Source organism: Mesoplodon mirus, assembly GCF_964341445.2.
Source record: "Mesoplodon mirus genome assembly, chromosome: 12".
NCBI lineage: Eukaryota > Metazoa > Chordata > Mammalia > Artiodactyla > Ziphiidae > Mesoplodon > Mesoplodon mirus.
This window is the reverse complement of record NC_138988.1, coordinates 44,249,626-44,277,593: the sequence shown is the minus strand read 5'-3', so window position 1 is coordinate 44,277,593 and position 27,968 is coordinate 44,249,626. Positions and strand designations below refer to the sequence as shown.

The window sequence follows — 27,968 nt, the reverse complement described above, 5'->3', positions numbered from 1 at the left end:
GCTGCTGTTTCCATCCATCTTCTAATTGGAGTGAAAAGGACACACCCCAGAAGGCATCTTCCTCTCAGCTAAGACCCCCGAGGGAATACCCATTGCCCCCTGGCTCAGGTACCTGAAGGAGAATTGCCAGAAACCTCTTCTCAGCCTCATTCCGGCCATAACACTGGAAGCTATGTGTGTAGAGTGTGTACTCATAGCCATACAGGGACACCTTCATGATGTCGCTCATGTTCAGCCCCACATTCTCTTCCACCGCGAAGGATATTTGCGTGGAGGCACCGCCTAAATCCAGGGCACCTGTGGTCTCCTTTCCATTCGGATGCACCCACATATGCCACAGGCTCTTCTACACAGTGGGAAAAAGAAACAAGAAAAAAGACCAAAGGTACCATCTCTGATTGGCTATGGTTCTTCACGCAAGACCCATCTCTTATTGCTAAGAAGTATGACATGGGAAGCATTCAGGGTCAGATCTCTCCTTTATTTCAGGGGTGGTGAACTCAAATGCTTACAGGGACTGTACAGCCAACATAAATGAGTGAGTAGACAATAGGGAATGAGGTGTAGACAGTAGGGAATGGTGGGGCCTGGGGCAAACTGGGGAATGCATGAGCTATACTCTGTTCCAGTTGGTTCTTGCCATGCAGGAATGTGAGTCTGCTGTGACAAGCTCCTCCAACTTTTTGGGAGTGAGGGGGGCAGGAGAAGCTAGAAATGTGGATTTTTATGTGAATTTTCCAAAATATTAACTAATTTAATTTAATTTAATTTAAAATATCTTCAAGGGGGAAGAAAATAGGTCTTAGGCTGAACATAGTACGGTGTCCTCTGCACCAAAGGAGCAGGGAGTATGGAGACTGGAATGTGAGGAGACCTGAGGACACAGAATGAGTTGGGAAGAAAGCTGCCTGAGGGCTCTGGAAATTCCAGATGGCTATGGGACTTCTTGAAAGGGTCATTTTCCAGGTGTCCTTCAAAAGACTCATAGCCCACTGCTAGATTTAGATCCTCCCCTGCCTCTAATTTCTTATTAGCTAGTAAAATGATGATATTCCCCCTCCCCCATGCATTTGGTCCTGTTTAGGATCCACAGCTTTGTCCTAGCTATACATGTCTTTTCTTAGCTGTTGTATCATAGATGTTTCCCTAAGTCATTACATGATAGAAACAATGCAGGACAGATGGCCCTGTTGGCATGTACCTCTGCTTAAGTTACCAACCACAGGGGACAGGATAAACAGCAAGATTAAAAACCATGCATTTGTTTTCACACACCTCCAGGAAATTTCCCATTAAATAGTTGGCTGTAATCCATCCATAAATCCCTTCCTCTTGCCCAGAAATGATTTGAGCATCCCTAAAATCAAAGGGCTGAGACTCGAAGTAGTTTTGGATGCTCGCAAGGACTTCATTAGCTGCTGTTTCGTTTTGCAACCTATGCAAGGCACAGAACACAAAAGGCTGAGTGCCCAGACAACAATCTTAAAATAACCCCCCACCCCCTTCAGGCAGGGACAGTTTTCCAGATGTAAATAAGACATTGGCAACCCCCTGTACAAGTTGAAGCCTCCCAGGCAAGGCAGGATGCAATTGTTACCTGTCAAACTGCCAAGCAGGAAAACAGCTACCAGTAAAAATACCACTTGTTCTCTCCTCCCCTACCTGTTCCTATCCCTCTCTCTAGCAACCAGCTAATGAAAAGAGCCTCCTACTCAGTCACCATTGCTCTGTCTCAGATCAGCAGAGGAAAGGAGATCGGTGAAGGCATAGGAGTGGCATAAGTGATGTCTTGGGGCACCATATAAAGAAGCCCTCATCAGGCCAGAAGGAAGGAGAGCTTAGGAGGGAGGGGGAAAGGAAGAGGGTTGAGTTTTCAGCTGTCCCAGCTTTGCTCTTTGGGAGGGCTTCATCATGAGGGGATATGATGGCCATCATGGCTGTCATTGAATTGAAATTCATTAGTGTGCTGACCCACGGAGGAGTGGTAACATAGCATTCATATCACCCATGATGTAGAGTAATAATATCATTCATCTGCTGCCATTTTATGAAAGAAAGCTCACTTGGGAGACTCTTTTCCCTTTCATCAGTGGGTTAAGAAACCCAGGGGCACTGGCTCACTCTTGGCTGAAGAAGAATAAAGAGAAATGCTACAAGCAGAAGTCCATTCCAGTTCAGTAGCAAATTATCACCACTTGGAAAATAATTAAGAATTTTCCTAGTTTTATTAATTCCCATCCCAGAGATTCTCAAATTATTGTTTTTTTTTTGTATTTGACTTTTCTAGCAATTAAAATATCAACTAGTTCCTCAGAAGAAATGGATCACCATCAGAAAGTTTCACAAGGAGGCATTAATATTTAATTTATTCAAATGTGACATTCACTTTTTCCCCAACTGGCAAACTTTTGTATTCCATGGTTTTTGTCATGGGCTATAAATTACAGAGCCTTTGAATGATTTCTCACCAAGAGGACTGGGAGAAAAAAGCAACCAAGAGAAAGTTGGGTTTTTTGTTTCCATAAGAAAGAAAAGGCAAAAGAAGGGAATTTCTATGACATTTCTATTTCAGGTAAACGCAATAATTTTGAAAACACACTGCAGATTCCAAGAGTAAGCAAAGAAATCTGACTTCTTTCCACATTCTACTTGGTTAACCAGGACACAGGAATAGAAAAAAGGAGAGGAAAACTACAAGGAAAGGGCTCAGTCCAACTGAGAGTGCTTCATGATTTTTTTTGATGATCATTTTAAAGTGACTGTTGTTCCTTTGTATTTTCTTCATGCCCACATGAAGAAAATACATGTAATTTTACATTCCTGGGATCACAGACAAAGTGGCTTTGAAGCAGAATGAGTGTCATCTTTTGGGGAGAAAGCCTTATTTTCAAAGTTTAGGGCAGCATCTACCCTTTAATTTAGGTAGATTTAAGTTTGATGGGGTTTTTTTAAAAACTATTTTTCTTTTATTTCAAGGTCAAGGAAATATTATCATGGAGAAAAAAATGAAGAGAAAGGACATTCAAAAACAATGCAACTGGGCTAAAAGTCATGGCTACAAATTTAGAAGGAACTGCTTAATTGAATGAAATGAGATGTTTGTTTTTATGTAACGCCAAAGGCTTTGGGGTGAGGAGCAGAAATCCCATTATTTGAAAGCAGATCTCAGTGACATTTTGTACATGGGTAGAAGCTACACAGCTTAGTAGTATAGTGGGTTGCATTTAGTGGAGCCGGTTGTCCACAGGTGTTAAAATACCAGGAGTCAAAAACAGTTTCTACTTTTCTAGAAAACTAGAGGTACATCCCATGATTAGATTTCATGTCACTTTCCTTTATTTTCAGAGCTCTCGGTAAAATCACCATGGGGAAGGGAATCAAATATAGAACTGTTTCTTTCTGAGTATTAAGATAAAGACTAAAAGTTTCCCAACTTTTAAAGCCTAAATTTATGGCAGAATATGGGCTTCTTTCTTTTGGATTTATTCCCAGAAATAGAGTTACATTCTTGGAAAGAATTCAACACATTCCTGGTTATTTTGGTCCAAAGGGCTCCTCTGTGCCATTCCAGCCCTTACCTCAGCAAGCGCATCCCAGCTGTGGCCCCCAGGTAAATGCAGGTGGATCCATGGAGGTGGGCTGGAATGTGCCCCTTGACTTTTTGCATGCAGTCCTCAAAGGCTTTGGGGGCATCTTGAGGGTTTTCCCCATAGCTGGAGATCCCAGAGCCTGAAGAGCAAGCAGTCAGCACTTCTTAGCCTTCCCAGGAACCAACAAGAGCAGTACAACTTTTAAATATAAAATAAATCAGCTCTGGAAATTATGGGTTTTTGTAGGGGGCTGAAAATTGTGTATGTGCTAAGTTCCATGTGGTCACACAGATGAGTGAATTCCCAAAATATGGAAGGAAAGAATTACAAAAGTGAAAAAAGTAATGAGCCAAGACCTGCTTTAAAAAAAAAAGTTCTCATCATGGAGATTTCAAATATAAATAAAAGTAGGGAGAAGAGTATAACAGACCCATGCACCCATCTTCCAGTTTCAACAATGATCAATCTTGCTCCATCTGCACTCTCCCATTCTCTCCTCATGAAGCAAACTGCAGACATGGTATCATTTCATTCTATAAATATTTCAGTATGTATCATTAAAAGATAAGAATTCTTTTAAAGAAACATAACCATAGTCTCATTATTCTACCTAAAAATCTTAAAAATAATCCCTTAATATAACTAAATATCTAATTAAGGTTCATGTTTCCTCCATATTCATATTTTTTTCTCTCCCTATCTGTCCCTCCACCTCTCTCTTTCTATCTAGTTTGTTTGAACTAGGGCCCAAATAAATTCCATCCATTATAATTGGTTGGCATGTCTCTTAAGTCTCTTTTAATATATAGATTCTGCCCCCCTTTCTAATTTTTCTTTGTAATTAAACATTTTTTTCCTTGCAATTTCATTTGTCTTATAGTTTCCCACAGTCTAGAATTTGCTGATTGCCGCCCCATGATTCATTTAACATGTTATTTGGTCCCAGTTTTTTTCTATAAATTGGTAACTGAATGCAGAGGTTTAATCAGATTCAGGTTTGAACTTTTTCAGAAAGAGTAGTTTATAGGGATGTGCATTTCCAATAAGACGCACAAGCATCTGGTTGTTTCTCTCTTTGTGCTGTTAACAGGCATCAATGATCATTGCTTAGATCCATTCATTACTCCATTAGGGTTTATGAAATGTTGATATTTTCTTTCCATCATTCTTGCTTCACTTTTTACCTAAAATGCTTTTATAAGAGGAAAACTTCCTCATCGTTAACTATTTGATTACCCTACAGTACAGTTTGTACAGGGAAGGCAGTGGATAAGTGCTTGATTCTTTCCCTTTATTTACCAGCTTAAAAAATATAGATTGCATCTCTAGTATCTACCTAATTTAACCAATAAGGGATTTTGTTCGTTTGTTTGTTTAATGGCATATGAATCTAAATATATATTTGGTATGTTTCAATTCATTGCAGTTACTATTCTTATTGGTGGCCTATCTTGTCCAGGGGCGCTCTCTTCAATTTGGCAGCTGAATCCTTTTGACATGGTCCCAGAAACCTTTAAGAACTTTTCTGCTTTCTGATATGATGAGATGTATCAATGACCTATATATTTCCTGCCCCAGATCTGGAATCTCCTGTTTCTCCAAGGAATCCTGGTTTCTTTTATTGAGTAATGGTATTTAGCATTCAAAATTTGGAAGCTAGGTTGCTTACTGAAAGCCTTTCCAGAAGACAGACTTAGAGAAAACTTTATTTCAAGAGAAAACACATCATAAATTCTTAGTGGTATTTCTAATTCAAAACTTCAAGTTCTTCCTTGAATTCATTGATCTTGTATCTTTATCTTCCTTTTACTAGCCTGTTTCCCAGCCCCTCCAACTTAATAACTCATTTGCTTTATTTCACAATCCACACACAACACTCTCAGTATGACTACGACAATACCAGCACTACCACCAATTATAGGATTATTGAAAACAGTTTAAGATTTTTTGAAGTTCTTTTTGTCCTTAGGGTATATCCTATTAGGCATGTACAAGTGTCCATAAATGAAGCTTTCTTGAAATACATACATGCTAATTTGTCTGCATGTTGTCTATGGCTGCTTTCATGCTAAAGTGGGAGAGTTAAATGGTTACAACAGAGATCATATAGCCAACAAATGAAAAATATTTATCCTCTAGCTCTTTACAGGAAAAGTTTGCTGTCCATTGACTTAGATGATTTATAGGCATCTCCAACTTAATATATTTGAAACCAAATTCCTTAATCCCTGCCATGGCATAAGGGTCCTAAAGCCTCCCAGAGGGAAAAGGAGATTGGATTCATAGGTTCATGGGATACTGGGCTTCACAACCCCAAGAAAAGAGCTAAAACTGCCATTCCAATCTGGGAAGAGAGGGTTGGACAGCTGGCACAAGACTTACTTGAGGGGGGACAAAAGCAAAAGACATGAGCAAGGGATGCTTTCCAACACTGTAGTGGCCTGGTCCTTAGAGCAACTCTTTAAGGTATTTCAGTGGAGGAGATGGTTAAGTTTAGGCTCTAGTGGAGTTTAAAGAATTTTTAACTGCTGGTTTAAAGGGAAAACATGAATGTCGCCTGTGAGAGAAGGCAGCAGGAACCATGAGCAGTGCCTCCTGCAAAAGAGATGAGGGGCAGGCAAGGAACCAGTGACCCTGAGGGAATGGCTTTAAAACAAGCAGCCAGAGCAACAGGCACCAGCATGGGGACCAGCAGCTAAAGCAGCACCCAGTGAACTCACGGAAAACAGCACCTGAGGACTGGATACTCACCAGGGACCCCCTGAGAAAGAAATTTCTGAGGCCCTGGGCATTCAGGAAACACTGTTGGGCAAAAAAGCATTCACCACCCCTCAAACTGGCCAAGGCAGGGGAGACCTGGGGAAGTTTGCAACTTAGAAACTAGAAACCCAAATTATGCTTGGCGAAGCTGCCTGTCTTTCAGGGGATGACACTTGCCAAACTTTAACTCTGTAATTGGAGCTGTAATTTGTGGTCTTCTGGTCATTGTGAGTATATATGGATCCCTGAGGCTACCGTGATCAAAGGGAAGATCCATTTATGGATGTGGTATGGGCTCCGTGACCCTGCCCCTCCCCTAAATCACATCCAGGGTGGGCCAAGGGCCCCTACCCCTGAGAGACTGCCTGGGTCCCTCCCCATGAAAGTGCCACCTCTTTCTACAGCCCGAGGCCATCAGGACTGACTTGGCTGAATTGCCCTCCTGGGTATAGAGGCAGATCTTACAACTATGTTAGAATAACCTTTTAGCAAGAATATCCACCAGGAACTCTAAAGTGTGGTGCCCCATAATTAGTAATAGCTAACACTTATTGAGTGCCTACTGTATGCCAGGGATTTGCTACCTGCTTTATATATATTATGTCATTTAATCTTCAAATAATTCCTTTGGGGTGGGTATTAGTATTATTATGCTTTTTATTTTAGAGATGAGTGAGTCAAGACTCAGAGAGGTTAGATAATTTTCTAGAGTTCCCACAGTAGGGATAGGGTGATGTCTTAATCACTGTCCTACACTATCCTCTCTACTTGGAGTGACTGGTCTCTCTTTCCTAAAGAAAGCATCCTCTTTCATGCTTGGGGGTGAAGAAATGGCTCAGAAGTTAGAAGAACAGAGATGGGATCTCTGGCTGAAGTTTGAGCGACGGCGCTGCCGCTTATGAATTGTGGGTAACAATGCAAGCAGTACTCAGAAAACATGGAAGTCCCCTGTTGTGAGGAGCCCAGAGCGGTGCCATGCAGATGCCTCTTCAAAGAACGGCTTAGTGTCTCAGCGGTTAGCTCCTTCGGGGTTTGCCTCAGCTGCAGAGAGCTGCCTTGCTCAACATCTTCTTCCCAGGATGGCAACATCCAATGACTGACAGTGACGGGGGGATCACAGCCCAGCCATTCATACCCAATGCAGGTCATCTCTAATTGGCTGGAGCTCTGTCAGGCCTGGGTTGCAATCTGACTTCTCTTTTTGTCCAATCCTCCTTCTTCCGCCTTCCTTCCATGGGTGCGGATCGCTAATCACTCCCTTGCATCCCAGACTCTGTCTGGACATCTTAACTGTGACACCTATGTCCCAGGGAAGGTGAGCTCCTGGCTGCCCTCCATGGAAGGGCAGATGATCAGAACGCACCCTGGTTATACAGAGAAGACTCTTGGTCTCCCTATGGGAAAGGCTAATTCTGCTTCCCAACTTTTTCCATGCCATGACCTGCAAGAAAGTATTCTATTTGGGCAGCTCATTGAGGGAAATGAAGGAGGTTGCTTGGGTTGGGAGGACTGGTTCAGAGTCTATAACTTGTCCTATAGGCTGAGGGTATCCCTGTAACCCATTCAGGACATACTGGTTGGGAAGATCCAGGCCAAGTCAAAGATCATAATGCTCTAAAGAGGGTGGTGCATACATACACACTCACTAACTGGGCTTGACTATGTGGACTAAAGGCTTAATTGTAAAAGGCAAAATTATAAAACTTTTTTTTGTTGTTGGCTGCTCCATGCGGCATGCAGGATCTTAGTTCCATGACCAGGGATTGAACCCGTGCTCGCTGCAGTGGAAGAGTGGAGTCTTAACCACTGGACCACCAGGGAAGTCCAAAACTTTTGATAGAAGAATATCTTTATGACCTCAGGATAGGGAAGGATTTCTTAAATAAAACGTACAAAGTGCAAACCAAAAGGGAGAAGATTGACAATTGTACCTACATGAAAATTAAGAACTTCTGTTCATCAGAAGATACCATTAAGAAATTAAAAAGACAAACCATAAACTGTGAGAGGATATTAGCAACAATATGATAATAATCCTAGCAAGGCATTCATATTCAGAATATAGATAAAGACTTCCTAGGACTCAAAAGGAAAAATTCAAGCAATTTGGTAGAAAAATGAGCAAAAGACATGAACAGGCATTTCACAGAAATAGAAAGTCATAAATATATAAAAAGATACTTAACCTTATTAGTTACCAGGGAAATACAAATATCCATCAACAGGTAAAAATGAACCAGATACTGCTACTCATTGCAGCATAGATGAATCTTAAAAACCCAGTGGTAGTGAACAAAGCAAATTACAGAATAAATGTTTGCTTCTAATTAAATAAATATGTGCTTGATTCCATTTTCAAAACCAGGAAAAACTAAATGCATAAGGACAAAACTAAAGAAGAACAAGTAAACCATCAACCTAACATTCCGAATATGTTGTGGAGGAGGCAGGGAGTGCGTGGAGGGTCATTAAAGATGTTGATGCTGTTCTGTGTCAGGGGTCGGCAGCTCACTGGCCATATACAGTTCACCACCTTCTGTTATACAGCCTGTGAGCTAAGATATTCTTACGTTATTTTTAAATGGTGGGGAAAATCTTTTTTTAATATATTTTGTGGCACTTGAGAATTATATGAAATTCAAAATTTCAGGGTCCATAAAGAAAGCTTTACTGGAACGGAGCCACAAACGCCTACCGGTTTACAGATTGTCCATCTCTGTCTATCTCTCTCTACCCACCTCCCCACCACATACAGCCAACTGGAATATAATTTTCCTATTGGAATACAGTTTTCCTTGAGTTTCTCATGTTTATGTATTATGAGCAGAGGCACTGACTGCCTTTGTTCTGGACTATTTTTTTCAAGGATATTTGCATAATGAACAGGCTCAGAAGATATAGTGTTTCCCTCCAGAGCAAAAGGCAGGTACCCATTATAAATGTTTCAGATTCCCTAATCTCAGGGTTCCTCTTCTGTAACATAACCCACTGTGTGAGCAGGTACCATCTGGCCCTTTTTACATCATCCTGTGCAAATTGGGGCTCAGAACGAGCACAAGAAAATGCTGATACTCGGGCTACAACTGTTTCTGTGAGTAATAAACTCTCCTTTGTTTCTGACCCAGGGGTCTTGGGTCTTCCACCAGCATCCATGAAAGTGCGGCAGGGTAGAATCTCACACCATTCACAGTTCTTGACACCCCCCCCCACCATGTTACAGATGAGAAATCTGAAACCCAGAGAGGGGAAGGGACTGGCCTGAGGTCACTGTACTGATGAGTAGCAGCACCATCTCAAGGTCTCATATTTCCCTGACACCCAGCCCAGTGCTCAGACCTTGCCTCTGGGCAGCATCTCAGGACTCCTGCAGGCCTCTGAAAGACATTAGGATATTCCCTTTCTTCCCTTGGGCCTTACCTTTCACGCTACATTTGAAGGTTTGACTGACTACTCCAGTATTATTCTCCTTCTCTGCTGGCCATTGATACACGTAGACTGTGGTTCTAGAAGACCCGGCATCGAGCACGATTCCATACTGAATAAAAGGCGGGGAGGGAGAGTCAGAGACAGGCATCTGAGGACCCCTTTTCCCAGGGGACCACCAAGAACCCTGAGTCCTCCCAAGAGCTTAACCCACACTGCTTCATTTAGGTAGGGGCTGACCAAAAAGAAAAAACTATTTTCTCTAAACCAACTTTGTCTCCATGGACTCTGGATGGAGGGGTTGGGGGGAGATGGGTCAGGTGTTTTAGGCCACAGTTCTCAGCCTTGACCTCACATTAGAATCACTTGGGGAGCTTTTGAAACTCCCAATGCCAAGGCTGCACCTGAGACCCATTAAATCAGAATCTGTCAGTAGACCCAGGCACCAACAGTTTTTAAAGCTCCTTTGGTGATTCCAGTATGCAGCCAAGGTTGAAGATGAGTACCCCAAAGATCTTGCATGCAAAGACAGTCTCCTGATTCCTCCTCATCCAGACTCTGCGGGGGGGGGGGGGGGCGGTCAGAAGCCACCTTGGTCTCAGTAGTACAATGAATAGTCAGTCACCTGCTGCCCTCTATTCTCCAAACTTCCAGGCCTATCAGCCTGGGATAAACAACCAAAAGGAAACCATAGGTAGGAAGTTCTCACAGGGAAGTGACACACTGATCTCTGCATTGGCCTTCAGAATGAAAGTATTCCTGCTTAAGGAGGAAAAAACTAAAATACAAACGAATGTTCACATATTATCCCACTTTGGTGACATGTGTGTGAACAAATGGACAGGAGGGTATTGCCAGCCATCTCACACAGCTTGAGGCAGGTACCAGGGAGCTTCGCTTGAAGGTGTGGCCCAGCCCAGGCCCTGGACCAGGCCTGCCTAGGAAGGAGCATTCATTAGCAGCCTAGGGGCACTGGAATGAGTTATGCTGACCTAGGTCACTATCTGGTTGGGCTTGGAATCAGCCCAGGGCATCAGAGGCTTCTGGGTGGCACCTTTTCCCCAATTCCCCCACCATTGAGTTAGCCTAGCCTGTCCCAGAGGGGAAGATGACGTTGGGTTCTGGAGGCAGGTCACATCAGATGGATTCCTACTTTTCCGATATTGCATAAGAGACCTAACCTCTCTGGATTCCCTCGTCTTCAGGCAACTTCCTTTCAGAAGTAAATAGGAGACCATTTGCCTGATGCTTAGTGGCTGCTCAATAAATACAGGCTATATAGAAAAATCAGTGAAGCAAAATAAATAAAATTGCAAAGCAAGAAAAAGAGGGAAAAAAGTGAATAACTCCCCTCAAATCCAACTACTGTTTTAACACCTTGTTATATATCTTTTTCAGTGGTCTTCTGTGCATACAACTACATATACACATATGTGTTTAGACATATGTTTTTAAATCAACACAGGATTACACTACACATAATCATCTCCAATGCTCTTTTCTTACTTAAAAAGTATATCATGGGGGACTTCCCTGGTGGTCCAGTGGTTAAGGCTCTGCGTTTCCACTGCAGGGAGCATGGGTTCGATCCCTGGTCGGGGAACTAAGATCCCGCATGCCGTGCAGCACGGCCAATAAATAAATAAATAAATAAATAAATAAATAAAAGTATATCATGAACATCTTTCCCTACCAGTAAAAATACTGACATGATTTTTAAGCCATTCATCACATTCACTATGAGATGTACAGTAGTTGATTTAACCAATCCCCTGATTCTAAACTTTCTGTCACGAATGCTTGCTTCATTTGAAATAGGAGCAAATAAAAAAATGTTACTCCAGCTTCTCCATTCTATTAAGATAGAACCTCCTGTGTACATTGGTGTTTGAACTTGAATAGCCTCTTCACCTCAGCTCTTCAGTCTGATGCGTGTTGCCTGGGATCCTGACATGACACCCGACATGGCAAACAGAGGAGGCATTGTTCACAATCTGTTCCAGGCAGAGGCTCCCCGTGAGATTAAAGCACAGGTTGAAACTGAAGGAAACCAGGCACTCCAGAGGTCTGAGCCTCTGTATCAGTCTGCTTTCTTTCCTTCCCTCTGCTGCTGACCTGCTCACCAGCCCCTCCATGCCTGGTACTGATAAGAGGAGAGAGAGCATAAGAGGGCAGCTACTCCAGAGGGTGCCTGTCTGTCCCCAAATCTTCTTTATCCCAACCCTTCATGAAGAATGCTCGAGGCTGCTGGGCCAAGATCAGAAAGAATGAAGAATGTCCATTCTCATTTGTAAGTCCAGGAAAATGGGATTCAGTTTTCACCAGAATGGGCAGCAGCCAGAGACTTTGCTCTGAGATTTGCAGGAGAAATGGCGGCCCCTTGGGCGCCTGCTGATGTGATGACAGGGGCAGCCTTGAGGCCCAGTGCTACTTTGCACTAAGACGATCCACCCCCACCCCACCATCGTTCACTGGCATTTTCAAAAGTGAAAAAATTGATCTTTAATCAGTTTTCAGAGCTCATTTGCCTAGATCAGTACAACTCACTGCGGTTCCATGGAGGGAAGGGGAAGGGGAGAATGAATTTCATTCAGTTCAGCTAGGTGGGTGATGTTTGGATGAAAAGCGTTAAGTCACCTTCTGTTTAATGCAGTGTCAGAAAAACAAACAAACAAACATGGTCTGAATGTGGAACTGAAGATACAGTCAGTGGGTGAACCAAAAGGAAACATGAACCCCATTGTCCAAAACTCAAGAACTTTGTGAGCTTCTAACAAAAGCAAAAGCAAAGGTCATACGGTCAGCTTTCTTAGATGTGTTTATTCTTATTTTTATTATCATTATCATCATCATCATCATTATTACTCTTACTATAATAATGAGAATAGTGGTAGTAATAAACATTTGGCAAACACTTATAATATGCCAGGCACTGCACAAAGGGCTTTAGTTTTGCATGTATAAGGCAGGTGTTATCATCATCCCCACTTGACAGATAGGGAAACTGAGGCTCACAGGGGTTAAATAATTAGCCAAGGTCACAGACTTGGGATCAAGCCGGGGTCTAACTGACTCTCAAACCCGTACTCATAGCCCCTGTGCTTTCACTGAGTTCCAAGGAAAACAAGTCTTAACAGGGTGACTGATTAATAAGAAGGTGGCACCATGTGGCTGCGAGCAGCAATGCAGTGGGGTATTGATCAGATGGGTCTGAGAAGCTCCAGGGCTTCTAAACAACTGTGACGGGGTTAGGAGGGCGAAACCTCAAGAGGAAGATATTGGACTTAATGATAATAAAGCGGCAGGGTTGAGGTGGGGGGTGCTGAGTGAAAAATAAAGGCGACGTCATCATGTTTACTCTTCAAGCTGATAGAACAGGTCAGACCAGTGACAGTGAAAAAGGGACTGGGGATATTTCCACCATTGGCTAAGTTTTAATAGTTCCGCTCTTAACACTCAGATAAACCAAAGCTAGGTAGGCCAACGTTGGATTTAATAGCCAGATATCATGACTTTTCATGTGGGTCTTGAGGAACATTCCAGGACCCCTCAGATAGGCCACTGTGGAGTTGGCCCCTCAAAACCAACTGTCAGCAGCACACAAAAAGGCAAAACAAGGCTCAAGGTATGAAAACATAAACAATGAAAAAGCCTTTATATTAACTGGTCTCCACCTCCACACTGCCCTTCCTGCCCCTAGCACACACTGCAAAACAAAAGGAAAGGTCTCTGGACAGCCTGAGAAAAGCTGCATGTGGAATGCCCCGTTCCAAGCTGTCATTCTGCTCCTGCTTCAACTGGCCCAGGACATCTGTCTTTTCTTATAACTAACCCACTCAGTGAAGCAGAATGGGCCTTCTGAGCCAATATTCCTGTGTTATACAACTTCCTGTCCCCCTACAACTGGGGCCTGACAGCGAGATTCTGAAGAGATTAAAAAACCCCTCTCTGAACTGTCTGCTAATTGGTGAGGGTACGTCTACTGGCCCTTCTAAACCCTTGTCTAAGGCCAATGTTCTCTGCTCTCTTTTCTTCCTTCTATGCCAAGTCTGCTATTTCCAATCTGTGTAACTGTGGGAAGCTATTTGCCCTTTCTGTTCCTCTGTTTTCTCATCTTCAAAATGGGAATAATAATCTATCTACAGGGAACAGTCACTGAGGGTTCCCTGCCTACAAGCCCTCAGACCTTACCACTGTGATGTCCAACCATGCACTTTCTACCTGCCTGAAGGCTGTCTCCATTGGCTGAACCTACCTGAGCCCACAATATGCCAGAAATACTAGAGAGCTGTTCCCCAGGGAGCAGCCCTCAACCAATGACTAATGGAAGCTGGTGTGTAAATACGCCCTTGAGTAGGATGACTGTGAGGCAGATGTTCTATATGCCCATGGCAGAGGACACCCCTGAGGTGAGAGTTCTGCACTGGCTCCCAGAAATCCCTAGCAGGACAGCTCCAGCTGCCCACAGTGGTAACCTGATGGGTAATAGCCCCTCCATTGGCTGCCTTCCCTTCTGTCTCACTTCCCATCCCCCCACAGTTCTTCCTGGGGTCACCCCCAGATGACCATCTTGCACGGGCATCTTTGACTAGAGGAACCCCTCTGACACAGAACTAAACATGTGTGGTCTCTTCCTTCAACATTGCCCTCCATACTGCTCGGGGACCCACTTTTCTGTACTCAGTTTACTCTTCAAGTCTTCTAATTCCTCCATATCCCTCCAGTTTGAATTTACCTCTCATCTCCCAAAACAACTGCCTTAACCAGCTCATCCCTCACTTTTAAAGGGCCTGAGGGAAAATTTTATAAATGAAGACTTCTGCTCTGCCCCACCCCCACCTGTCCTCTTCCCACCCCCAGGCAAATCCATAGAGTAAACAGCCTCATGCACCTATATGTTGACTGTAGAGGGTGGGCTAGCTCAGACCCCACACCCATGCTCTGTCTACTTCCCCTGCAAGCAGCTGCCCCTTTGCCACCCCTCAGACCAGTGGTGAGGTCTGCCCTCAGCAGGAGGCCCACACAGACCCTGGATTCTGGGGTCCCAGGCACCACAGCATGTTCTAGAAGGGAAGCACGACTCTTGGTGGGTACATTCCCTTGTCCCACGGAGAGATATACCTGAAACGCAGCTAGAGCTGGTTCGTTTGACTTAATGGGGTCTAAAGGTGGTACTGGGGTCTAAGAATGGTTACTGGGGTCTAAGAGTGGAACCAGCCTTCCTCCCAGTTGGGAGGCACGTCCCTCCTCCAGTTCAGCACCTTCCTGCCTCTGCATCCATCCTCCCTCCTTCCCTCCTGTGCAAAGGAGGATGTGTTTTCCCAGCAGAGGCCAATGTCTCCTCCTGGGTTCCCTGTTCAGAACTTAGGATCAAGGAACAGCGGGAAGTAAGTGAAGAGAGCCGTGGGAACAAGAGGGTCTGGGTTTCAGTTCTGGTCCTGCCATCCACTGGTCAAACCTATGTTTCCTCACTTGCAAAATGGTGGTGACAGTGCTTGTCCACCTTCCATAGTAGGCATAAGAGTTCAGTGAGATAATTCAGGGAAAAATGCTCACTCAACTGAATAGCAATTTACAAAGTGTAAGGGGATGGTATTTCCCCTAGTTGCAATACTGATTTTATATAGTTTATAGGAGAAGGCAGTGCCTGGAACTTGGCAAAACAGATTCTCTAGGCCTTAGCTAATGTCTTTGAACAACCAGATAATTTGTTTTCCTCTCACCATTAGACAGCTGCATAAGGCTTTGTATTTTTCTTTTTTATTCATGCTATTCATGGGGGGCTGAGATTCTTAAGTAAAATACCTTATAAAAGAACCAAATTCCATTATCTAAAAAATATTTTAGGGACTTCCCTGGTGGCACAGTGGTTAAGAATCCACCTGCCAATGCAGGGGACATGGGTTCGATCCCTGGTCCAGGAAGATTCCACATGCCGCGGAGCAACTAAGCCCATGTGCCACAGCTACTGAGACTGTGCTCTAGAGCCTGCGAGCCACAACTACTAAGCCTGAGAGTTGCAACTGCTGAAGCCCGCATGCCTAGAGCCTGTGCTCCACAACAGGGGAAGCCACCGCAATGAGAAGCCCGGCACTGCAATGAAGAGTAGCCCTGCTCGCCACAACTAGAGAAAGCCTGCAAGCAGCATTGAAGACCCAACGCAGCCAAAAACAATAAATAAATTTAAAAAAATTATTTTAGGAAATTTCCTGGTGTTCCAGTGGTTAGGACTTGGCGCTCTCACTGCCTGGGCCCCAGGTTGGATCCCTGGTCGGAGAATTAAGATCCCACAAGCTGCACGGTGAAGGCAAAAAAAATAAATAAATTAATTAAAATAAATAAATAAAAAGATTTTACTTTAATCCTTTAGAAAAGTGAACTCAGGATGGTAGAGCAAACTCACCCACGCAGCCAAGGCAATATTAGTTTCTTTTTTACCTTTTAAAAACCTCTATTTCAGATATAGCCATTGAACATTCCCTAACAGCAGGAAGATGTAGAAAGGACTCTAAGGTCAAGGATAGATACTAAATGAGATTCAAATAACATGGCTCCTATGGCCCTTGTCCAACTAAGAGAGGTTTTCATATTTTTAAAGAGTCATAAGAAGACAAAAACAAAAAGAAGATATGCAACAGAGAGTATAAACGGCTCTGAAAGCCTAAAATGTGTACTGTTTGGCCCTTTACAGAGAAAGTTTGCTGACTTCTACCCAAAAAGGTTGAAGGACTCACTGACTCTCTTCACCTTTCATTTGACAGTCTCTCATGGGATCACCTCCTCTCACCCTTAATAGCCAAGGCAGAAGGGATACATACAATTCTCAGCCTACCAGAGACCATCCATTTGGGGATGGACTTATCAAGAGCTGAGAGAGACTTCTGGAACTTAGCATAAGGTCCTGAGTAATTTTGGGGTGGGGGGAGAGTCAGAGGGATCATGGCATACTTCTAGACTCAACAGAGGTAGCACAACACAACTCAAGAAGTCCTTTCAGGTCCTTGATTTTGTTTACCCAGACTAGGCCAGAAGAAGAGCCTGGGTCTCCTGGTCTTCACTCATGAGCAAGTTTGTGTCATCTGGAGGAACTGACAAGCTGGTAAATCTTTGGTAGCCATCTGTAATTCTTGGCTACAGAGTCTAGCTTTGGTTCTAACACTCAGGAGTCAAAGCAAGACCTCACAGTCCTAGGAGAAGGTGTCACCACTATCAGTCTTTCACCTCAAACATCACAAACCCAGCATGTCCAGTCTTTCTCCCTGGGTTCTTACCCTACCTTTCCCTGGCTCCAGCTAGAGGTAAGGGGCAAGAATTTTCTTCTCTTCTAACTCATGAGTTTAGAATCATTGATGTCAGAGCCCATTTCTTCCCTTCAACACCAACCCCTTCACACCTACCTTCAGTCCTGGAAGGAGAACCTCTTTCTGGTGAATCTGGATGAGTGTGACAGCTACAAGCACCACAATGCTCAAAAGCAAGACCACCAAGGCGATGATGGCTGAAATTCGGGAGAGGGCCTTGAGGCCTAAAATGGGGAGACCCGGAAGACACATGAGGGGGAATTGGGAACAAGGTCCTGGCCTTCTTTGTAGAATCTGTGGACTGGGTGCTTAACTGCATGCATGTCACTTCCTCTGGCTTTAGTGAGACCAATACTTTTAGAGCAGCAACTGGTCTCAATACCCATTTATCTTTCCTCCAAAGAGTGGACTAACCAGTGTTTGCGGGGAGGGTATGCATGGTTTAGTTCTCTGGTATTTCCCAAAGTATGTTATGCGTATTACTGGTCATCCCTGAGATGATTTACAATAACATTTGTTTCAATGTAGATTTGAAAACTATGGGTTTTCTATTAAAGCAGGTGATATAACGTTTCATTTGAAAATAATCTCAGATAAATACAAAGAAATTCATATTGCATTTCAGATGTAATCAATTATTATAAAGTTCAGTACATGATGACTTACCATCAAGCAAATAGTAACACGTTTGAATTCCTAAGATATGTGGGTTCCCAGTAAGAATTCAACCTCAGTCATTTTTCCTGTGTCTATAGTAAAGGCATAGGGTCTCCCCTACATCTTCACAAACAAAGAGTAACTAGACCCCAATCCACGTGTTCCCTCCCAAAGTGGTCATATAATCTCTGGTATTTGTATTTTAATCATAACTATATCTATCTATGTAAACTATATCCATTTAAAAGCAAAAGAAAAAATGTAGCATATGAATAGTCTTCAACTAAATATATAGCTTCTGAATAAAGGTAATTATATAATTATATGCATTATATAGTAATATATAATGTATCATAATGGACTATTTCTACTTATTAAATTTAAACTAATATTTCTTAAGTAGATGATTATGAGCAAATATTTACTTGGGTCTTAACAAATCAGTGGGCTAGTGAAAATTTCATAAAGTAGCAAATATACTTACTAAAAAAAATAAAAGAAAAGAAACTTTCTGAAATGATTCCATTTATGTTAAGTTCTAAAACAGGCAGGTGACAGAAATCAGAACAGTGATTGCACGGGGGTTTGGGGCAAGGGTCCACTGGGAAGGAACACGTGGGCACTTTCTGGGGTAATGGAAATGCTCTTACATCTTAATAGGATTGTGGGGTATATGGGTGCGTGCGTTTTTCAAAATTTATCAAATTTTCCGAAGTTCTTTGGAAAAAAACTGAAAATCAAAGCAAACCAGCTCCTTAGGTACAATTTCCCTTTTTTAAAAAAAAGATTCTTATAAATTGTCCCTGTTCTAAAAACATAATCCTTTCAGAAGGCAAGAATACCTAATTTAGGGACACAAGATCTATCCATTTCACTGTATATAAATTATACCTAATTTTTTAAAAAGATAAAAAGACATTTAATTAAAATATTGACTAAATAATAGTCTTGGTAGAACTATTATAGCATAAACATAAGTGGTGACACTCAAATGGCTGAAATATGATAAACACTAGCATAACAGGAAGATCACTGAATTCAGAGAATCCAAATATTTCTCTCACTAATTGTGTATTTAAATGTAAATTAATTAAAATGAAATAAAATTTAAAAACTCAGTCCCTCAGTTTCACTAGCCACATTCCAAGTGTTCAGTAACCTGAAGTGGCTACCATATTGGGTGGTGTAGCTACAGAACATTTCTACCATCACAGAAAATTCAACTGAATAGCAATGGGGTAGATCCTGTCCTATTCCAGAACATATACTTTTAGATCATCATAACCTATGCTTTACTACTCCTTCATTATTTCTAGGAGACATTTTCTTGGAAGAAAAAAAAAAGAGCATGTATATACTACCATATAGAGTTAGATTCAGCCTCAATATCCAATCTCATCACAATGCTTCCTACTTGGGGAGGCCAGTCATGCAGTGGGTCTCAATAGCTCAGAACAGCCAACTCTTACCACCTCATCTGATTCCCCTGCAGTATAGATGCTGCCACAGACACTTCCTGATGTCAAAGGTGGTCATGTAACACCTTAATTCTCCTCCCTTGTTACTGGGAGTGAACTGGAGGGGGACTTGTCAGTATTTATCAAAATTGCAAATGTGTATACCATCTGCCTCAAAATCCCACTTTTGGGAATTTATTCCACAGAACTAGCCTGGAGTGTGTTAAATGACTTGTACACCAAGTTACTCATTGCAGAATCATTTGTCATAGCACCTGGAGGGAGGCCAGCCACTGTGGAGTTAACCTTAAGAACCCCTGAAGGGGTCCTGGATCACCTTTCTGTGATTCCAGATCAAAGGATATGACCCAGACAGAAACCGGTTTATCCACAGAGGCAAATTTTTGCATCAACTTTTAAACAATGCATATGCCAGTGTCAGTTACAGTTTAAGGGATTTTTTTTTTCCCTAACAAGACAAGGTAGAGGTTTAATCTGCCATGTTAAACTTGTCCTTTGGAAGGAATGTAACACGTTAGTCTGTATGTGTGACCTTACAGTATATTGTGTTAAAATTTCAAAGTGTTTTGAATACCCAATTTAGGGGCACCACTAAAGAACATCTGTCCATGGGGCGGGAGTGGGGGTGATATATAAGCAGTCTCCTGACCACAGCCAGGAGGCTGGCCTCCTAAGTCCTCTGTGCTTCAGCAGTTTTCAGGTAAAAAGCTATGATTACCTTAAGCAAACCCTTGCCCCAGCAGAAAAGCCTATCACAAAGCAAAATGGACTAGACCAGGTCTCGTTCATTTAGGGGACGCAGCCTAGAGCTGTGCTGTCCTTAGGGCTGGACAAACACTGTAATTACCAGGTTCCTCCCGAAAGTGGAGAGGCCAGACCCTTCTGGGCTTCCACATGAGCAACTCCAAAATGTGCTCCAGAGGCAGGCAGGCAGGGCAAGCTTGGAAGTGTGTGTGTGAGTGTGTGTGTGAGCATTCTACACATGTGCCTGCAGTATCAGCGGTAACAACGCTGACCCATGGCGGGGGTGGGGGCGGGGGGGATGCTGTAGGCGCCTTGCCAGAAACAACACTTGGATGGAAAGAGAGGCAAACTCCAAGCGCTTTACAATTCATCACAAAATCAACAATATTCTAAAGCAGACCTTACACACAGCTGGGTAAGGGAAACGACAAGGGCCAAATTAATGGATTATGCAAACCGGAAAAACCATTTAAGCAAAACAAGCATATTAGTCCTTGTTTTGTGTTGCTTTGACGAAAAGAATTACTTTTATCTGTGGAATGCCGGTGGTGAAAGCCCGGTGAGAGACTGAGCCTCACACCAAAGAGGTTAAACCGTCATTTGCTGGGGACATGGATGAAGAGCTGTGGGCTGAAGCTGGGATTCTTGGGTGATGTGACAAAATCACATTTGCTGCCTGCTGAGCGATACTAACCTGCTTGCTCACAAGGTTGGCGGGTCAGTACCGTGAACATCTCTCCTTCCAGCTGCAGGTGAGAGAACACAGAATGACAGAGCTTCCGTGGCCCCTGACTTACGAAGTTCCAAAAACTTGCACCGTGTTAAAACACAAAGCCACTTCACTTCTACCGAAGGAAAACCTTCTGGGGGACAGATGAACCTAGAACTTCCAAGACAGACCCAAAGCTGGGCTTACATTCTAAGGTCAACTCTCCCCACCCCCCATGCAAGGAAAGGAAGAAGAACGGGTTTGCTGAATTTTAAACTCAAAAAGATTTCGAATTTTAAACTCAAAAAGATTTCTAAGAAGTCAAGCTTCTCCTGCAGATTTTCCCACCTGTACACACCTCCCGGGGCAGAACAAATTCTCCACCTATTATGAACATTCACAACCTGAGGAAGGGCTGTTCTTCAAAGCACACCGGCAAGGGAGGCTTGTGTGTGTGTTCGCGGCCCGCGAGCCCGAGGTCGCCCTTTCAAGACCCAGGACGGTTATCTGTGGCTGCTGGCTGGCGACCATTGCAAGAGGATGTCGGGGCCCCCGGCATCCAGCGCCCCAGGATATGGGAGGCCCCACGCTGGGCTGCGTCTCCACACAGCCAAGGCATCCAAACGCCCAGCGCATCTCCGGACCCGAGGAAGCGCTTGGTAAAGACTTGTCCACATCTCCCGGCACGGCGGGGACCACCTCCCCACCGCCCGAGGATGTGGGGCTCGCGTCCTTCGGTCCCTCCCTCCGGCCCCCTGCGGAATCCGATTCCGTTTCCTTCCCTCCCAGATCTCAGCCTCACGAAGCTTCCCGTTCCTTCCGCGGCGGCTCGGACACGGGGACCTCTGTCCTCACCTGTGCTCAGACGACCCGAGGAAGGCGACTGGCGCTGCCGCAGTGCCAGCTGGCGGCCAGAGCGCAGGAGGCTCCTGAGGAGGCGGGGCGAGGCGGGACGGGGGCGGGGCTGCCGCGTCCGGGGCCCGCCCCCTGCGCCGGTCCCGGCCAAGCACCTCTTCACCTTACCTCTTCTAGTTCATCACCACCCGAAGTGGGGGTGGGGAGGGGCGGGAGGCGCTGCGAGGCCTTGGCTCTCCACTCGCGATCCCGCCCGAGCCTACCTGGGGAAGGTGGGGCGGGGGCGATGTCTTCTGCCTGTCGCCCTCTTCGATGTCGAGGCCAAGAGCCTTTTGATCTGTCTTTTAGTTTCCACCACTGTTACCCAAAGCCTAAGTGGAGGGGAAGTGGGGGAAGGGCAGGGCAGAGACTGGGTACTCCGTGGGTATGCACAGGTGGGCCCTGTGCTCCACCTTTCTGTAAAGTCGAGACCAGTAAACACCTGTAATGTTGGGGGTGAGGCAAGTAAGCAGACTGGTCCCTGGGTCACTTGGACCAGGAGAGCAAAGTAATACAGAGTCGTTCCCTCTCCAATAGTTTAGCAGAACCACCTTGGCTATGCCCAGGGACATTCTCACTGGCTACTGAGCAGTGCTCTCCCCCACTGTATTTTATGTGTGTGTCATTAGGCCAAAATTCAGGGCAAGTACTGCCTGGAAGAGGCCAAATAGGAAAGATGACAAAAATGCAGCCATTCACATGCCCCAGGAGTCTGTTTTTAATGCAGCAGCAGGTAGCCTTCTGGCCCCTCTGAGTGACCCCCAAGGACTCTTGGAATGACCCCAGCAAGAGGCATAAGCAGGCTTTTTTTAAAAAACATTTATTTATTTATTTTGCTGTGCTGGGTCTTAGTTGGGGCATGCAGGATCTTCTTTGTGACCTGCGAGATCTTTTTAGTTGCAGCATGCAGGATCTTTAGTCGCGGCATGCGGGATCTTAGTTGTGGCATGTGGGATCTAGTTCCCTGACCAGGGATCAAACCCGGGCCCCTTGCATTGGGAGCATGGAATCTTAACTGCTGGACCACCAGGGAAGTCCCATAAGCAGGCTTCTGTTGGATCATCCCTCTTTGTGGTTCCTGAATGTCTGGAAGGAATTGCTGAGGCCCCAACTGTGTCCTTGGGAGCCAGGCCCTGTGCACCACTAGTTTTCTGTCCTGTGCAGGTAGGGCCAAACCCTTCATGAGGCAAGAGGGCCTTCAGAGAACAACGCCCCTGTTTTGAGACCTCTGAGACCAGAGAGGTCTGGGTGTGTGTATGTGCGTGCACATACTCACACACACAGGCATGCATGCAAGAGCACCAGTCACTCACCCTGAATCTGATGGACATGGACCCTTGCAGGAAATTTGTACAGAGTCTGCAGTGGGGCATTCAGTATATACTTGCTAAATTGCAAGACTTCTTTTCATTGAAAGCTGTGGGTCAGTGAAACACAAGGCATAGGATTGAAAGATGAGGGACTCTCTGCACCCAGGGGACCATAAACCCACAAACAGCTGCTGACGCTGCACCTAGGCCTGGGGTCAGCAACGCTGGCTCTAAGGTATGAATGGCTGACCTTAACATCCCCAGTGGTTTCCCAGGAGCTGAGAAGAGTTTCCTGGGCCTAAAGGGCCTTGAAATTCAGTTGGTACAGTTCATACTTTGAATGCTCTCCTCAATCTACAGGCCCTGGAATTGTGAGCACCCACCTCCTTTGAGACCCCAAATCTACTTTTATTTTTCCAAACTTCTCTGAAACTCTCTGTTCCAGGCACTGTCTCACACTTCTTTGTGGCTCCCCAACTAGTCCTAGTCATTCAAAGGCACTTCTCCCTCAACCTTCCATGTATAAGAACACACACACACACACTTCCCCATCAACCCTCCACATGCAGGAACAAACACAGATACATACATATACATACATATGCAAACGTTTATGATTTTTCCTGATTTTAAAATAATACAGATTTGCCTTACCAGGCATCAAACCATACTATAAAGCTACGGTAATTAAAACAGCCTGGTTTGGGCACAGGAATATACCAAGAGAGCTAAAGAACATAAGAGATAGTTCACTATCAGACTAGTTAATGGGTATGGGATCTAGTATAGCATCAAGAGGAAATTGAAAGAACATATTATCCAATAATTAGTTTTGAAACCTCTACTTTTCCTATTTTGGAACAAATCCCAGTCACTCATCAGACATAAAAATAGATTTTATGTAGATTAAAATTTTGAATAGAAAAAAGGATTTAATATACTAAGAAAATAGAGGAGGATATTTTTATGATCCTTGGGAAGGAACAGCCTCTTCTAGCATGAGATTAAAGCAGGGAGATAAAGTAAACTTGCATCCATAAAAATGTAAAACAACTGCCTTGAAAAAGACACCACCCCTAAAAAAAGGAATCAACTGTGGGGAAATATTTAAGAATGTGATAGCAAAGAGTAAAGAATCATGATATATAATGAAGTCATACAAATCTATGGAAATATATGAATATCTAAAGTAGAAAGTGGACAAATGACAAGCACTGGCCAATTTAAAAAGAATAAATGGCCAATAAACATGGCAAAGACATTTAATCTCATTACTTACCCAAAAGTTGCCAATTAAAACTTTAATATCTTTTTTTTTTTTTTTTTTTTCCAGTACGGGGGCCTCTCACTGTTGCGGCCTCTCCTGTTGTGGAGCACAGGCTCCGGACGCACAGGCTCACGGGCCCAGCCGCTCCGCGGCATGTGGGATCTTCCTGGACTGGGGCACGAACACGTGTCCCCTGCATCAGGAGCGCAGTGTCTTACCCACTGGACTACCAGGGAAGTCCCCCAATAAATCTTATTTAAAGATATTAAAGTTTTGGGGCTTCCCTGGTAGTGCAGTGGTTGAGAGTCCTCCTGGGTTTGATCCTTGGTCAGGGAACTAGATCCCACATGCATGCCGCAGCTAAGACGTCCACACACTGCAACTAAAAATTCCACATGCTAAAGCTAAGACCTAGTGCAACCAAAATAAATAAATAAATAAATAAAAATAAATAACTAAATAAATTAGGTTTTTTTAACTGATCAGTTTAGCAAAGCTTAAAAATATCTGTGAATGGCTATCATCAAAAAGAACACAAATAACAAATGTTGGCGAGGATGTGGAGAAAGGGGAACCCTGCTACACTGTTGGTGGGAATGTAAATTGGTGCAGCCACTGTGGAAAACAGTGTGGAGGTTCCTTAAAAAACTAAAAATGGAACTACCATATGACCCAGCAATTCTACCCCTGGGTATATACCTGAAAAAAATAAAAACACTAATTGGAAAAGATACATGCACCCCAATGTTCATAGCAGCACTATTTATAATAGCCAAGATATGGAAGCAACCTAAATGTCCACCAACAGATGAATGGATAAAGAAACTGTGATACGTGTGTGTGTGTGTTTGTGTGTGTCTGTATGTCTATATATATATAAAATAATTTTGCCATTTGCAACAACATGGATGAACTTGGAGGGCATTATGCTAAGTTAAATAAGTCAGACAGAAAAAGGCATACTGTATGATATCACTTATATGTGGAATCTAAAAAGTACAACAAACTAGTGAATATAACAACAACCACCCAAAGGATCTATGATGCTCCATGCTGGAGAAGGTGTGGGGGAAACAGGCTCTTTCGAAGCTTATGGGATGTGACGTGCCCTGGTTTTCTCCCCACCTCTCTAGATGCTTTTTGCTGGTTTGTGCTCCTCTGCCAGGAGTTTCTCAAGATGTAGTCCCCGGCCCTCTTTACTCCTCACTCTGTACCCTCTTCCTAGGTAATCTCATCCATGCCCACGGCTTCTGTTCTATTCACAGAAACCTCTCCAATGCGTGTCTCCTGCTCAGGCTTGCCCCCTTGAGCTGTAGACTTAGAGACTTGCCTGTTTGACTTCTTTGGATGTCTTAGAAGCATCTAAGTTTCTAGGTTTAGAAATCTAAGTTTACTAGGCTTCAAGCTGAGCTCCTTATCCTCCCCCACCAGACCATCACCTCCTCCAATGTTTTTAATTTCAGTGGATGGCACCCCCACTCATCCAGGTGGGCAAGCCAGAAACCTGAGGGTTATCTTTGGTAATCTTTCCCTCCTTCCTCATAATCAGTCACTAATTACTGCTGATTTTAACCTCTTAATTATCTCTCCAATATGTACTCCATCTCCACCACCACCACAGTCTGAGCAAGGGTTTCTCGGTCTAGGCACTAGTTGTATTTCAGGCCAGATAATCCTTTGCTCTGGGGGCAATCCCGTCTATCGTGATTAAGGAGCATCCCTGATGGTCACTCACAAAATGCCAGTAACATCCCTCCACATACAGTGGACCAACCAAAAATGTCTGCAGACATTGCCAAGTATCTTCTGAGGGGTGAGATTTCCAAGTTTGAGAACCACTGGTCTAAGTTACCATTCTCTCTCCCCTGGATTTGGACAATGGTCTTGATTTCTCCCTTTCTGATCCATTTTCCCATTGCTACCAGCCTCTTTTCAAAACACATATCTCACTGTGTCAACCCCATCCTTAATAGACACTTCTGTGCCATCCATTTCTCAGTGGATACAGACTCAACTCCTCAATAAGAGGTGGGGGACACAGTGGGGGGTTATGTCCCTAGGAAGGCCCTGCAGGGTCCTGCTTGGTTTCCTATGGACGCCAAAGCACCAGAAGGGAAGTCTAGGCTCCAAGGACAAGCTGCACAAACATCACAGTTCCTGGAAGGCAAATGCTGGCTGCTCCAGGAAGCCCACAAAGACATGTCCTGCCTCAACAGACTCACTGGAACCACTGTGGAGAGATGGCAAATGCCCCTTCATCCAGGACACCTGCCTCTATGAATGCTTCCTCAACCTGGGGCCCTGGGTCCAGCAGCTGGACCACAGTGGGCACAGAGAGCAGATCTGGACCTGCCTCTCTGCAAAGATGACTGTCAGTCCTCGTGTGAAAACTGCTGCACCTACTTTACCTAGAAGTGTGCTGTACAACGTAACCAGTGTCCAGTGGGGCTTCCTGCTACCCCTTCGATTTCTGCTTCCCCCACCTGCCACTCTGCAGTGAAATCAAGGGTTGCTCCTACAGCATGAGCCAACTGCAGCCAAGGGAGCGGTCACTGCACCCAGATGTGGTTCATCCTGGCCCAGGGAGCCCCAAGGAGGAGGTTCTATGCTGTGACACGCACTGGGTCTGTGCCCTGTGGGGCTGGCCTCTCCTGCTCATCCTGCCCCTGATGCTTCCCAGCTGAGCTATTTCTACCTTCTGCTACCTGGACATACCGGCTTGTTCAGCCCCACAGCACCAAGACCCTCAGCTCCTGCTCAGTGGTGGGGTCTCCGTCAGCCAGTTTAAATAAATAGACACCCTTGTTGCTCACACAGAAGTCTCGCAAAAGGATATATGATGGAAAGTAAGCCTCCCTCCAATGACAACTGCATTTTAATTGTTTCTTATAAAAAATGGGAATATTGTTCTGAAAAAATTTCAGATTTTTTCAAGAATTTAATATTTCTGTCTTTTTTTTTTTTTTTTTTTTTTTTTGCTGTACGCGGGCCTCTCACTGTTGTGGCCTCTCCCGTTGCAGAGCACAGGCTCCGGACGCACAGGCTCAGCGGCCACGGCTCACGGGCCCAGCCGCTCCGCGGCATATGGGATCCTCCCAGACCGGGGCACGAACCCGTATCCCCTGCATCGGCAGGCGGACTCTCAACCACTGCGCCACCAGGGAGGCCCTGTCTTTTTTTTTGACTGTTAATATTTAAAGTTTTTTCTTGGTTTACTTATTTCTCCTGCAAAATTACCGACATACTGTTGCTGGTGCCTGTTTCCCATCAGAACGATGCCTTGCACATTTTCCTTTTGGGGTCCATCCAGCTGGGGTATCTGAGTGTCAGGTCAAGACCCTGTCTACTAATGTCACCTTCCTGAGAGTTTCAGCTCTCACCTTCCTTCCCTGCACCTGATCCATGCTTCTGCAATTCTTCTGATTTGGTTTCATTGCTTTTTCTTTGCAGAAAGCATGTCTTCACTTGCTTTACTATTTTTGAGTTTGGAGAACAATAATTTTTTAAATGAAAAATTGGAGTAAATTGTGATGTCTACTTAGGAAGGAAAACTGCCCTAGGATGTGGACAAATTCAAGAAAAGATGGCTAATAGTGATCATATTTCTCCTCTAAGGTATGACATGGGCTTGACTTGGAGGTCATAAAGGAGTGTTTGGGGATGTTTTGTAGAAAGAACTTTGTCTGAAGGAGCCATCTAAAAGGTTCAGGCTGATTCATTCCATTTCTTATGACCAGAGCCTTTTAGGGCTTCATCACAGGAGGTTATAGATGGGTGTTTTGAGGTTCTCCTAGAAACAGTCTGGATTCTAGGAGTATGGCTTATATGATTAATT

The 27,968-nt window shown here is 44.2% G+C and overlaps 2 protein-coding genes across 2 annotated transcripts in view; one reads left to right on the top strand and one right to left on the bottom strand.

The window, feature by feature from the left end:
- The window catches only part of ENTPD3 (ectonucleoside triphosphate diphosphohydrolase 3), a 31,349-nt gene extending 9,777 nt beyond the window's left edge, over nt 1–21,572 (bottom strand). Inside the window, exons 1-7 of the mRNA XM_082638502.1 lie at nt 21,518–21,572; nt 20,648–20,699; nt 17,171–17,298; nt 9,768–9,885; nt 3,579–3,729; nt 1,276–1,435; nt 113–346 (exon numbers count right to left, since the gene is read on the bottom strand). Of these exons, the coding sequence (XP_082494628.1) occupies nt 113–346; nt 1,276–1,435; nt 3,579–3,729; nt 9,768–9,885; nt 17,171–17,298; nt 20,648–20,687 (831 nt within the window). The 5' untranslated portion in view covers nt 20,688–20,699; nt 21,518–21,572. The remainder of the gene's footprint in view (nt 1–112; nt 347–1,275; nt 1,436–3,578; nt 3,730–9,767; nt 9,886–17,170; nt 17,299–20,647; nt 20,700–21,517) is intronic.
- LOC309813350 (uncharacterized protein) overlaps nt 1–27,968 on the top strand; it is a 439,697-nt gene that overhangs the window by 37,345 nt on the left and 374,384 nt on the right. The gene's annotated exons all lie outside the window — the stretch shown is intronic.